Source organism: Protobothrops mucrosquamatus, unplaced genomic scaffold (genome assembly GCF_001527695.2).
Source record: "Protobothrops mucrosquamatus isolate PMUCROS unplaced genomic scaffold, P.Mucros_1.0 scaffold5, whole genome shotgun sequence".
Taxonomy (NCBI): domain Eukaryota; kingdom Metazoa; phylum Chordata; class Lepidosauria; order Squamata; family Viperidae; genus Protobothrops; species Protobothrops mucrosquamatus.
Window position 1 is genome coordinate 946,235 of NW_015386392.1, and position 12,579 is coordinate 958,813.

Below are 12,579 nucleotides of genomic sequence, written 5' to 3' on the forward strand. Positions count from 1 at the left end.
CTGCTTGTGCCTTTCTCTACAGATGAACACCTTTAGGCTCCATCGGAGTTTCATTTAGCACCATGTATGAACTCAAAAGGAGAGCCTGGTTTTTTCTAACAAGCCACTTCCCAGATCACAGGGGCTAAGAGAATCATAGAGAGCACCACTTATTTACCCTCCTTCTGTGATAAACCACATCTACAAAAAGCAATTAAACAATGTATACTACCACACTAGAATCCTTCCCAGACTAGAATTCTTCGCAATTCTGACTTACTCCTGCAAAATAACAAATACCAAGAAGATGATTTGCAGATATTTAGAACAGAAATCACTTCATCACACGTACAACAGTTTAATTATTTTTTGAAATTAAAAAAAGTGGTGTACAGTAAAAAGAGCAATAAAATACACTAGACTTTTGGTTATAATATGATACATTGGTTATAATATCCATGATACATGGACATATTCCCATATTTCTAAAAGATAATTCCCAATTTCTGATTGTTAATCTAATATGTGAATTATTTATTAGTTTTACCAATGCTAAAAAGGTTCTAGAAATGTGATGTGGAGTCTGGTGAATGAAAGCAACATTACTGAATATTCCTGTTATGTGTCTTGATGCACAGTCTGCAGAAATCATAACTGAAGGAATATAAAGCTGGGGGGGAAAACTGGAAAATTTACATACTATAAAAATATGAATGGGAAGAGAAGTGGGAATATTCAGTGACATTGAGAAGCAAATCAACCAAGTGTAGTAGATTAATAGGGGAAAACAGCTGGCCACTCTGTTTGGGACAAAAAAAAAAAAGATGTGATAGATACTAGTAGCAAATTAGTTTTTGGTATTAAAGATACAACAAAAGAAAAAATAATACAATTCTTTACACTTTCATTAGAAATATGCAATATTTGATTCCTTTTTATTAAAGAAAAGCAGTTCTATTTATTCTGAAAGGACTCTAATGGACGGATGGAGCCCTTGTTATTTTAAACCCAGCCAGTGTGTGCTTTTTTTTTAAACTCCCCACTGAAAGTTTTTACAATTAAAACAAAATTAATTCAGGCCTGAAAAATTCATTGACCTTTAAGCTTTTAACAAACAATTTTCTAGCTCACAGATCATTGTCAATATTTGCAAATCCTTAAAATTATATTTCACTGGCACCACTTTTATTTGCCATATTAATATTTCTTTACAAATGTATGCTTATCCATATCAGAGAAGAAGGAACAGCTGCTACTCACAGGAAATCTCTGGGGTCCTACAGCAGGTCTTGGCTGGGTTGGGACTGGCAGCAAGGGCACTAAAAACAAGGAGCACACCTTTTAAATCAATTTGTTTTAGCCAAGACTCCGGGCCATTTTCATATGCAGCCACATTCACAGGCAGCTGCCGCCCCATTCTCCCCAACAGCTGCAGGCAGACAAAATGTGTTAACACCATGCAACAGGGCAATTAGGATGCTGATGGCATAGGCTACAAAATTAAACAAGGCATAGGCAATTTGAAATAATATTTTTTTTCACACTTTACTGAATGAGGGACAAAATCTTGACAGTATGGTATCAGAGGCATGTCATGTATTTTCCAAAATTTCAGAGATTACACGAATTTCCATTGGTTAATTCACATTAATTCAATTATGCATTATAGTACTATGTATGCTTAAGGAAATACAGACTAGTTAAGCTCAGTTACATATATTCCTGAGCAAATATGTTCTATATTGGCTTATTGTTCACAATGTGTGGTACCTCCTAAGATAAGGCAATCAAATGATTTAAATTTTTGCAAATGGAATAAAGGAGAAAAGGGAGTAAAACTAAAGAAAAGCACGTATGAAGAAGTGGCACTGAATTAACTATTCTAGAAATAAGCTCTTTCTGCACCACAATTATCTCTCAAGAGACCTTAAGAGACCTTAAACTGGTGCTTCTTACTGTTTTGCTTGATTATAATTTATGAATCATATCTCTGAACTCATTAGACAAAACTTCAGGCATTCATGTCTTTCTGTTTCAAAAACAAATCCTCACTAAACCTTTACCCATTGTGCCAAGACTATGATATAGTTTTGTCTGGGGTTCAGCATGACGAAGTGAAGTCTCTGTAAAGAAAATATTTGCTTTATTTTCCGTAACCAGTTACAGAAAAATGGTAGGGAAAACAAATCAAGAATTAAAGAAATAATTATTACAAGCTGCTTTGTCTCTGGAGATTCTCAATAATCCAGGTCAAAGTTGTCCAAGGTTGCTTTTACCAAAAGGCAACTGGACTTTCCTTTCAAAACATTTTGCTTCCCCTCCAAGAACCTTCTTCAGAACTGGAGGAGCTTCTTGAATGAGAAGCGAAATGTTTTTCCCCCCCCAAAAAAGGGGGGGGGGAACCCAGAGAAAGTCCAGTTGCCTTTTGGGGAAAAAAACAGCTTTGGGACAAGTTGTCTTTTAATAATGTCAGCGTAAAAAACACAACTCTTGGTTTAAATTTAAATAAATTTCTGTTTCATTTTTCCCCCCCCTACAGTTACAGTTTCCCATCATCTAATTTCAGGGGATGAAGCTAAGGAATTCTGCATAGAAATACCTGGTGCTATAAAAAATATAGATAACATCAAAAGCCAACTTATACCAAGTAAGACCTTTGATCTACACCAGGCATGTCAAACTTGCGACGTCATGTGACGTATCGGAGCTTTTTCGCCATTGCCGGCAATGGGGTGGGCGCGGCTCCGGTATGATGAAACTGGCCCGCGGGCCGGCAGTTTGACACCCCTGATCTACACTGATTAGCATGGTTGATGATGATCAACACAGCAACTCCCTTGGCTTCTATCTCTTGCTCAGTGGTACCTCCAAAGAGATTCTTAAAAATGAGAAATATTTACGTCCAAAAATGTGCTTTACTTCTAAGCAATAGGCATTTTTCACTACATTTTGTAGTAATACCCGTAACCTATCCAGACTTTCTTTGAAAAGATTCCTACCTTGAACAGGTGTTACTACAGTTCCTTTGAAGTGTGGATTTATGTGTATGTTTTTTGGCTGCTGGGATGCCACCGAAGAAGTCATCAGTATTCTCGGGGCGTCCACCTGGGATGGCATACGGATTCCTTGGGGGGGGAGGGGTGGTGTATGATGCGGAGTGGGGACAGGGAGCAGACCCTGGAGCTGTTGCTGTGATTGCTGCTGCTGCTGGAAAAGATTCCGAATGGGATGATGAAATATCCTGTTTGAATGTGTCTGAAATTAAAAACAGAAAATAATACTTCCATTAATTGGAAAATCTAAAAAAAACCTGCCCTATAAGGAATACAGGAGAGGTTTTTTTATGGGGTTAAGCAGATTCATGGCTACTGATAATATCTTCATATTCATAGGTTGCCTAGAAACTTCAGTTTTTCTTGGGCAAATGGACAAGTGAAAGTGGAGAAACACAAACTCTTTGGCTATGGGTGGAATGAACGTTAAGTTCATCCCTAGATACAACTCAGTAGGAGCTTCTCACACACATGTACTACAATTCAGCATTCTAAACCTATGTTTATCAACAAGATTCCTCTGTTGTCGTGATGGAATTAGGACATGAAAAACTGTTCCCCTTATTTATATCAAAAAGCCATTTTATACCACCACGTCAAGCATTCCCCATACACAGATACGATCCAAGAGAGGTTTTTGGCACTGCATGTGTTTTGCAGAACTACTAAGAAGTATAAAAAATGGGGATCATCACAAATCTTAAAACCAGAGAGCCATTTTAGTGTAGGGGTTAAGGCACCAGTCTAGAAACCGGAAGACTGTGCATTCTAGCTCCACTTTAGGCTTGAAAGCTGGCTGGGTGACTTTGGGCCAGTCTCTCAGCCCAACCCACCTCATAGGGTTGTTGTTGTGGGAAAAATTGGAGGAGGAAGGAGCATTACATATGCTCGCCACCTCGAGTTACTCATAAAGATAATAAAGGTGAGATAAAAATAATACGTAAACGAACAAGCAAAATAAAACAGATTTTTCAGATGATAAATCCCAATGGCCCTGAGTTTAAGAGTCTTCAGAATAAGGCTCTGAACTAAGCATTCTCATTTAAGCAGTTAAAGCTTAAGGCAGGCCTTCCACCACTTGCATTCCTCCACCCAGCCATCGCTTCTGCATTTACGGTACCATCATAGCTGTCTGGGTTGGTAGCAAACCAGGCCTGTGATCCTTCATTCTTCCTCTTTCATTGATGTCTCTTCTTTGCTCTCCCAGCCCATGACACATGAATAAGCCTCCTCGTCTTCCTCCTCTTCGGAATCCATACCGCCCTTGTTTCAGTTGTCTTTCCCGTTCTTCAAATTCAAGTAATGCTGCTTTGGCTTCTGCAGAAAGTTCTATCAGATGGAAGAAAATATAATTTACTGTTTGCCAGAAGAATTAAGACCTATGAACTGATAACAATTTCATTACAGTAGCAACGACTGCATGCAGGTAAACATATTCAATTAGCATGGCACATACCTCAAGACAATCTATTAACATTTAAAGAACTAATTTGATTGTATCCCTTTAACTTGCAAATAGAAATGCGTATTTGCACTCCAGCAATAAAATTCTTTATTCTCTCAAGAATAATTTCATAACTGATTTTTAAAAATAAGTTTACTTTGGTTTTGTTTATTTATTTTAATTTTATTAATTTACCTTAAATAGTTTTGCTTTAACCTTTCTTTCTTCTACAATAACTTGCAAAAATTCATTAATTAATATAAGAAATATACATATAGTGCAGTATGCTGATTGCTAAAATCCTGGTAACTTAATTAGGTATTATATCTGATTACCTCTAAAGCTTCTATGCTGCTTCAAATGGACTATTTCTAAATTCAAAACAGCAAGAACAAACAAAATGTAAAATAAGACAACATATTATATGGTAGTAAGACAAAATCAGAATACATATTTGGTGCTTTTATATCTTCAGGACATGCTTCCTAGTCATATCAATATCATCAATATCATCCTTCTATGAAAGCTCTTTAAAAAAAAGCACTAGTATTCCTAACATAATCAAGGAAGTCTTCATAAATGTTAAAAGCAGCAGATTCAAAAATATTTCAGAATATATTGATAGTGGCCTATTAAAACAAAGTCTGAGCAATATTCCATTCTAAATACTCCTTGTTTCTTCCTTACTCCCTTCTCACAAAGATATATAGCATGCCTCTAACTAATGGGTAACTATATAGTGACTATCCTGTGCTTTTTACTTGGAAGTCTTCATGTTATATGGAGAAAGGAAAGATGCTATTACTTTGTAAGACAAAATCTGGTAACTGGAGCATTGCTTCTAAACCTTTCTTCACTGGCTCACTCAGAACCATGTAGTCCATTCTGTCCCTTGACTACAATATTGAAAAAGAAGGCACAAAATGTTCTTAAAAAATAGCTAATTCAGGCTAAAACCCATGCAGAAGGATGTCCAATTTTAAGAAGAATAAGTAATTGAGTTTACAAGTTCATCTTGTTGCTACTGGCCCTCCTTATCTAGCACATATTCAGAGAACAGAGTATCAGGCCTGGGAAGATGAACTCAAAGGGGTCACGAATAACTTCCGCTGTTAAAACAGAACTTTATTCTCCAGGTAATGGGAACAACAACTCCAATCCATTCAGTTTGTACAATTCAGTCTTACAGATCAGTGTTCAAAATAGGGTGACATTGAAGAATAACAAACCAGAGTAAAAGAAGGGATGAGAATCCTCCTTAGGGACTGTTACATCCACCTAACAGATACCATCAAAATAATTACAGCTTTAGCAATAGTAAAATTAGGTCTCAGTTAGACTCAAAAATGGGGGAAGGGATGATAAGGGAAGGAAGCAGAGTTTGGGTTCAGGGCAAGTAATTTGTCTTTTCACTTTCACGAACAAATATTTATTCCAATTTTTGACTATCTTCTGCAGCTTTCATAACTTGGAAAAGGAGTGCCTATAAAACAGCCCCACCCTCCCTGCCCATCTAATGGTATCAGAAAAAAAAATTAATTGCATAAAAGCGAAATCAATATTCAGAATTCAAAAGACCATATGTGATCCTTTATATATACACAGAGAAACCTTTTCTGATGCTCAATTTCAGAACATAAATCCTCTAAAAACTTCAGGTAGTCCTTGACTTATGACCATAACAGAGTCCAAATCCCAGTCATAGGTTGTGCCGGCTGTTAAGTGGTGTTTTTTGCCAAAACTGGAAGCAAACATCAGTTTCCAGCACAAAACATCAAAAATATTGGTCATGTGACCGTGGGATGCTGAAAACAGCCCTGAATGTAAGTCGGTTGCTGAGAGTCCAAAACATAATTATCTGACTGCAGGGGGAAGGAGAACTGCCTGTATTTTGTAAAATCGGACTCATTTCAGAAGTATTCTATAAAACACAAGAAAATGACTTGCTGGCAGAAATTGTGGGTGCTCCAACACTGGAGGTTTTTAAGAAGAGATTGGATAAGCATTTGTTTGAAATATTATAGGGTTTCCTGCTTGAGCAAGGGGTTGGACTAGAAGATCTCCAAGGTCCCTTCCAACTCTGTTATTCTGTTAAAAGAATCATGTTATCCTTTTTTTGTATATGATTCTTTCAATTTTTGTCCCTAAAGAACCTATTTCATATTCATACTTACCTGCTTTAAAATGCTTTCAACTCAAAGGATTTTCTCCTTTTAATATTAAAAAAAGCAGCATTTAAGACACGATTCTGCTGCGTTCATAAGAAAAAAATGTTAAACATATTTTTACCAACACATATCCAATCTTTACTGCAGAATTCTTTCACACACAGCTAATGCAGTGAATCAGCAATTATTCCTCTAGTCCTTCCAAGTGTCAAAATTAATTTGGCTACCCTTGGTAATAAAATGGTTTCAAATGCCATCTTTAATCAGCAAGTAAGGATGCTTTCCTCCAATAGAGACAACCTGTCACGAAAGGTCACCAAAAAGTGACAGAAAGGAAATTACGTTTGGAATTTCAACTAAAATATTAATTTCTGTTTAAGTGTTTTCTCAATTTATGTCTAGATGTTAAAGTAAAAATTGTAACCACTCAATGGAATTCCATTTCTATACCCATAATTCTTATTAAGAGCAATCACTTTTGAAAGAAAGTAATATTTATTACGCCACTTTTACTACAGTTTTCCCTAATAGACAACAATTATTGCAGATCGCTTAACTGCTCTAGCTGACAATGGCTTTTTACAGAAAAAAACTTGAGTAGAAACTGCTAAACGTGCATATTTGCAAACTGCTAATGAGATATCACGGGGTTATTTTTTATTGCTAGAGCACTTTGATACTGTTATTTATGAAAGCAAGGAAACAGCTATCAAATAAATAATCAGTATTTCCAAACACTTTTTAAGATAGTTCCATACAGACAGCTTGCTAATCTTGTACTCTTCAGATAAGAGGTTGAAAAAAAAAAAAAAAAGAATTTTCCCGAATAAAAGCTAAGCGCAATAAATTTTGCTCCCGTAGTTTCTTAATATCAACTGAGACAGATTTTTTTTTCTAGCTCAATATATATTCTCCAAATATTCCATTATCAAAGCATCCCACTATAAACTAACTATCTTTCCAGGCTTAACACAAGGTGCTTGTCTATAGGCAAATAGCAATAAACATACCACGCTGACCTGCTCGTTTCATTTCTGGTTCCTTGAATCTCCCCAGACTCGTGCACTCACTACAGAACTACTAGAAAATTACTGCAAAGTTTTTAGGGAGGACCTCCTTCAGGCCCTTCCTCCCCATCAGCAAGCTAGCCAAGCCTCTTACTCCTCCCCCTTCACTTGTGCTCCAGATTCCACCCCCCTAAATGGGTTTAGAATTGCATATGAGGCCCCTCTCATATACACGTAGTCCTCAGCTTACAACTATTCATTTAGCACTCATTCAAAGTTACAACAGCGCTGAAAAAGTGGCTTCCAACTGATCCTCACACTTATGAACTATCACAGCATATCCATGTAATGGCCATGTGACCACAATTTGGATGCTTGGCAGCTGACACTTATTTATGATGGTTGCAGTGCCCCATGGGATTGCCATTTGAAACCTTTCCAAGCAAAATCAATGAGGGAAGGAAGGTTGGCTTAACAACTGCAGTGATTCACTTAACAACCTTAGTAAAAATGTTATGGAATGGGCACGATTTACTTAACCGCCCTGCTTAGCAATGGAAATTCTGTTCCCAATTATAGTTATAAATCAGTGATTACCTGTAAATTACAACTCCCAGCAACTACAAACACATAAAATCTGGGAAAAGGAAATGTGGGGATATTGGGGTGGGGGTGGCAGGTTGGAGAAGTCTAATTTATGATTTGGATAGCTAAAAAGCATTTTTTTTAATATCTGCCCCTTTGAGCAATACCCAACAACTTTTGTTTATTTGAAATATAGCATTTGGCGTGGTAGAGCTCAACTATCGCCAGCAACGGGCAGATCGGATTAACTGAATATGAAAGATGTTTGAAACTTCATTTATCCCATCTCACATGTTAAATACCTGTGTGAAATGTATAGCAGATATATTATTCTCAAATTATTCTTATTCTTTATTATTTCATTGGTTCCGAATTTTAGATTAGTTCAGAACTAATAAATCAGACTTCTCCAAGCTGCCACTCCCACCCCAACATCCCCATCCGAGAAGCACCTATAGTCACGTGAAAAGAAAAAGTACTCCCTCTTTGAGTTCCAAGGTTCTACGTACCAGGACACAGTAAAAACCATCTGGTCCTTAGCAGTTCTTAAAAGGAGGTAAAGACAACCTCAGAGGAACAACACATGACATACAGTATTACACCATGTCATCATTTCACATAAGTCAGATTGACTGCTAAGTCAATCTGTAAAACAGCAAAATTTCTTCAAGAGGCTTTCAATTCACAAAGCGTGAAACATCTACATTACTTCTGTATGAGGCATCAGACCAGACAATGGACGTGCCCATGTCTCTTTATGTGACAGAAGAGATGTACTCCTGTGATAGTTTTACAGCAACATGTTCTGTTAGAAAATTACAACATATCTTCATATTGAACTTGTAACACAGGACACTTCAAAAGAAGTCCTTCTTGTGTGTAGTTTCACAAGGTATCACACTGAGACTCACACTGAGACTCTAAATAATTCATTACTAAACCTGCCTGATTCTACCTTGCTATGACATCAATCTGAGATTTCTTTCAGTAGCATCTTTAATTAGCCTGTCCTTCTAGAAAAGCTGATTCGACCTGAAGCTCAGCAGACATTGTATGACACCTTAATGTGTTTGTTCTCATATCAGGAAAGACAAGACCTATCTAAATTTACCAGATTATATTATTTTATACTACCAATACTGCCACAAGATCTTTAACAACTTCCCATCCTGAATAAATACAGGTAGTCCTAGGGCAGGGGTAGGCAACCTTGGCTCTTTTATGACTCATGGACTTCAACTCCCAGAATTCCTGAGCCAGCCATGCTGAGGGGAAAGGGAGAAATTTCCAAGCTGAGCCATGCTGGCTCAGGAATTCTGGGAGTTGAAGTCCATGAGTCATAAAAGAGGCAAGGTTCCCCCACCTTGGCCTAAGGTTACAGTGGCAATTGGGACCAAAATTACAGTTGCTACCTGGTGTGGTCGTAAAGCACATCACATGACCACAGTGCTTAGCAAGGACAATCCTGGCAGTCCAGGTTGCTGTGGTCACCCCTGTGCAGCTTGCTAAGTGGGAAGCAGTGAGGGTTCCAGGTAAGCAGCATGGTGATGATCATACACAAGAAGGGAGCACTGGTGCAGAGAGTGTGTGAGTCAGGGAAGGGCCAACATCAGCCACATGTGCTTCAGGTGGGTAGAAGAAGCAGGAGAGACTAAACGGAACAACTTGTGACATTCCCTGCTGACTTTCTCATGGATTTTGCTTGTGGAAAGCTGGCAGAGAAGGTCGCTGGTTACATGATCCTGCCTCCTTGTGACATCATAAACACAAGCTGGTCACCAGAGCACCTGTACCGAATGTAGGTGATCACAAAAATGGTATGATAGTTGGAATAGCTGTACCTCCATTTTGTCAACTCTGCCACTTCAGCACCTTAACGGTCACTGAACAAATGTACATAAGTTGAGGAGGACTATCCGTACACAGTTTAATGTTATAAAAGTGCTCTTGAACTGCAATATCATTTTTTTAATTTTATAGATTTTACTTCTTTTTCAATTGTGCATGTAATGTGCTAGTCCAGTGATGGCGAACCTTTTAGAGACTGAGTGCCCAAACTGCAACCCAAAACCCATTTATTTATCGCCGGGTGCCGGGTGGGTGTGGCTGCAGTGGTAACAGCAGACTGGGTGGGACTAAAAAGTTCAATCAATCAATTCCAACTTTGCAAGATCGTTTTTTTCCCCACGAGAAGTTGAAATTGACTGATTGAACCTTTTTTTTTTTTTGCACACGGCGGCAGAGGCCTAAAGCGAAAAGGTTTTATAAAACCCAGCTGAAGGCCTAGGACTGGGGCGACGGCACGCGTGCCCACAGAGAGAGCTCTGAGTGCCGCCTCTGGCACCCGTGCCATAGGTTCGCCAACACTGTGCTAGTCTGTTGTTTAATCAATAAAGAATCTAGTTTTCTAACCATTCCTCTAAAGTCTTACCCAAAGTTTCTGGAATGTTTCTTCGCTGCCTTGTTATGTCTGATAGCCTAATAATTGTTCCTTCTTTCCGTTCAGTTTTGAACCGTAACCGACCAGACTCTTCATCATCTTCCTCTTCTTCATCTGACTCTTCTTTGGTCTTTTTTTGAAACTCCAGATTTTCAATAATTGCCTGTAACAGAGGAGGACAGGATAAAATGCCGATCTTACAGATTTACAAGGTTTTGAAATCAATTAAATCAGTGTGTATCATGTATAACATCATACACGTTGTCCAGACTGGTATTTAAGCAACTCTACGTCAAAATTCTTCAATGTTAATTTTATCATGCAATAATAAGCCACGGGTCTTTCTTAAAATTTAATATCATTCCACTATAATATACTGTTCAATAGTATAGCACTATGTGAAATTTAACTGATTTCATGATGTGAAATGTGGGGAAAAAAAGAAATAATGCAGAAATTTAATCCATGTTTAAACTCGGCTAATAATAATTATGGTTAAACACTTTACGAAAAGGTGTAATTTTAGGATAGGCAAGGAAGGAGAAAAATGGCATCAAAACTGTATTTTTGAAATAGAAAGTTTTTATTCAAAAGAGCTAACATTTTGAAATAGAAATTATAGAAATAACATTAAAGAAGCAATACATCTGGAGCAGTGAATTTCTTGTAAATAATAATAATTAGGGAGCAACTGTGGAACAGGCAGGACTACAATCTTTATATCTTGCCTATGGAGATTTTCGGTCATCCAGGTCATGGTTGACCCAAAAGTGTTTTTTTCCAAAAGGCAACTGGACTTTGTTTTTCCCTGAAGGGAACTGGAGAACTGAAGAAGCTTCTTGGATGAGAAGTAAAATATCTTCAAGGAAAAACAAAGTCCATTTGTCTTTTGGGAAAAAAAACACTTTTGGGACTTTGGATCTTGCCTCTGAGCTTCCAAGATAGATCTCTTTAATCGAGGCATGTCAATGTCAAAGCTGCTAACGTCGGATGTTTTTGCATTGACCACAGATGGAATTGTAGCCATCTTTTACCTTTTGTTTTTAGAGTTAGATGATGCTGGGAAGGGGAATGTGAAGAGAGTCCAGCTAGACATAACAACATTGGATCCAGCATGAGAAGCAAGGTTATTGTAACCAGAGGTGATAAGAAATTGGCGAGAATGTGATTTATGACTGTTAATTGGAGGAGGAAATTGTCCTTTGATACTATGTGCTCAGGGAAGGGGAATTCAGTTTTTGGCTTTGATTACGCAGTGCCGATGTTATGCTACTCAAAATAAAGACTGTTTAAGGTAAACAATGTCTCGAAGTTCTTTGAAGAGTTTCATCTGTTGGAACCATAACATTAAGCCAAAAACTCAATCTTTTTCCTAACTATTTTGGGGTCCCAAGCCCCAGTCGCTGTTCCTAGACAAGAGGGGTAAGTTGACAAAGATGCGGGGAAGATCTCAGAATGGAGAAAGAGAGAACGCCTGAAACCAGCACCCCGGCAAAAGCTGCTACCCCAGAAAGGGGAGCGACAGCCAGCGCGCCAGTGGAGAAGGAACTTTTTTAGGCCTCCCAGCTGGGGGCAAAGCCCAAGCTGCAAGGACAGCTGATCTGGTCGTCAGAATGGCTCCAACCCAGCAGAGACTCCAGACACCTCGAGGCGGCCTTGCCACCTTCAAGTGCTTCAAAGGCAGATGAGGTTGGGCTGCCAAGAGGGGATTCTCACATGTTGTGTTCCGCAGACTGGTGGAGAACAATGAAATCGTCCGCTGCTGAGGACTGAAACCTTACAACCTTGCGCCTACACCTCGAAAAAAATCACTGAGTGCGAGAGAAGGTGGGCTGTGTGGGAAAAGGAGGCGTTCACAATCTGCTGGGCTTTGTTAAACTGGAGACACGATCTAGAGGGGAGC

At 38.4% G+C, this 12,579-nt stretch overlaps 1 protein-coding gene across 1 annotated transcript in view; it reads right to left on the reverse strand.

Moving 5' to 3' along the window:
- The window catches only part of RBM33 (RNA binding motif protein 33), a 106,787-nt gene that overhangs the window by 67,307 nt on the left and 26,901 nt on the right, over nt 1-12,579 (reverse strand). The window contains exons 7-10 of the mRNA XM_029282952.1: nt 10,668-10,839; nt 4,153-4,361; nt 2,979-3,234; nt 1,240-1,298 (exon numbers count right to left, since the gene is read on the reverse strand). Of these exons, the coding sequence (XP_029138785.1) occupies nt 1,240-1,298; nt 2,979-3,234; nt 4,153-4,361; nt 10,668-10,839 (696 nt within the window). The remainder of the gene's footprint in view (nt 1-1,239; nt 1,299-2,978; nt 3,235-4,152; nt 4,362-10,667; nt 10,840-12,579) is intronic.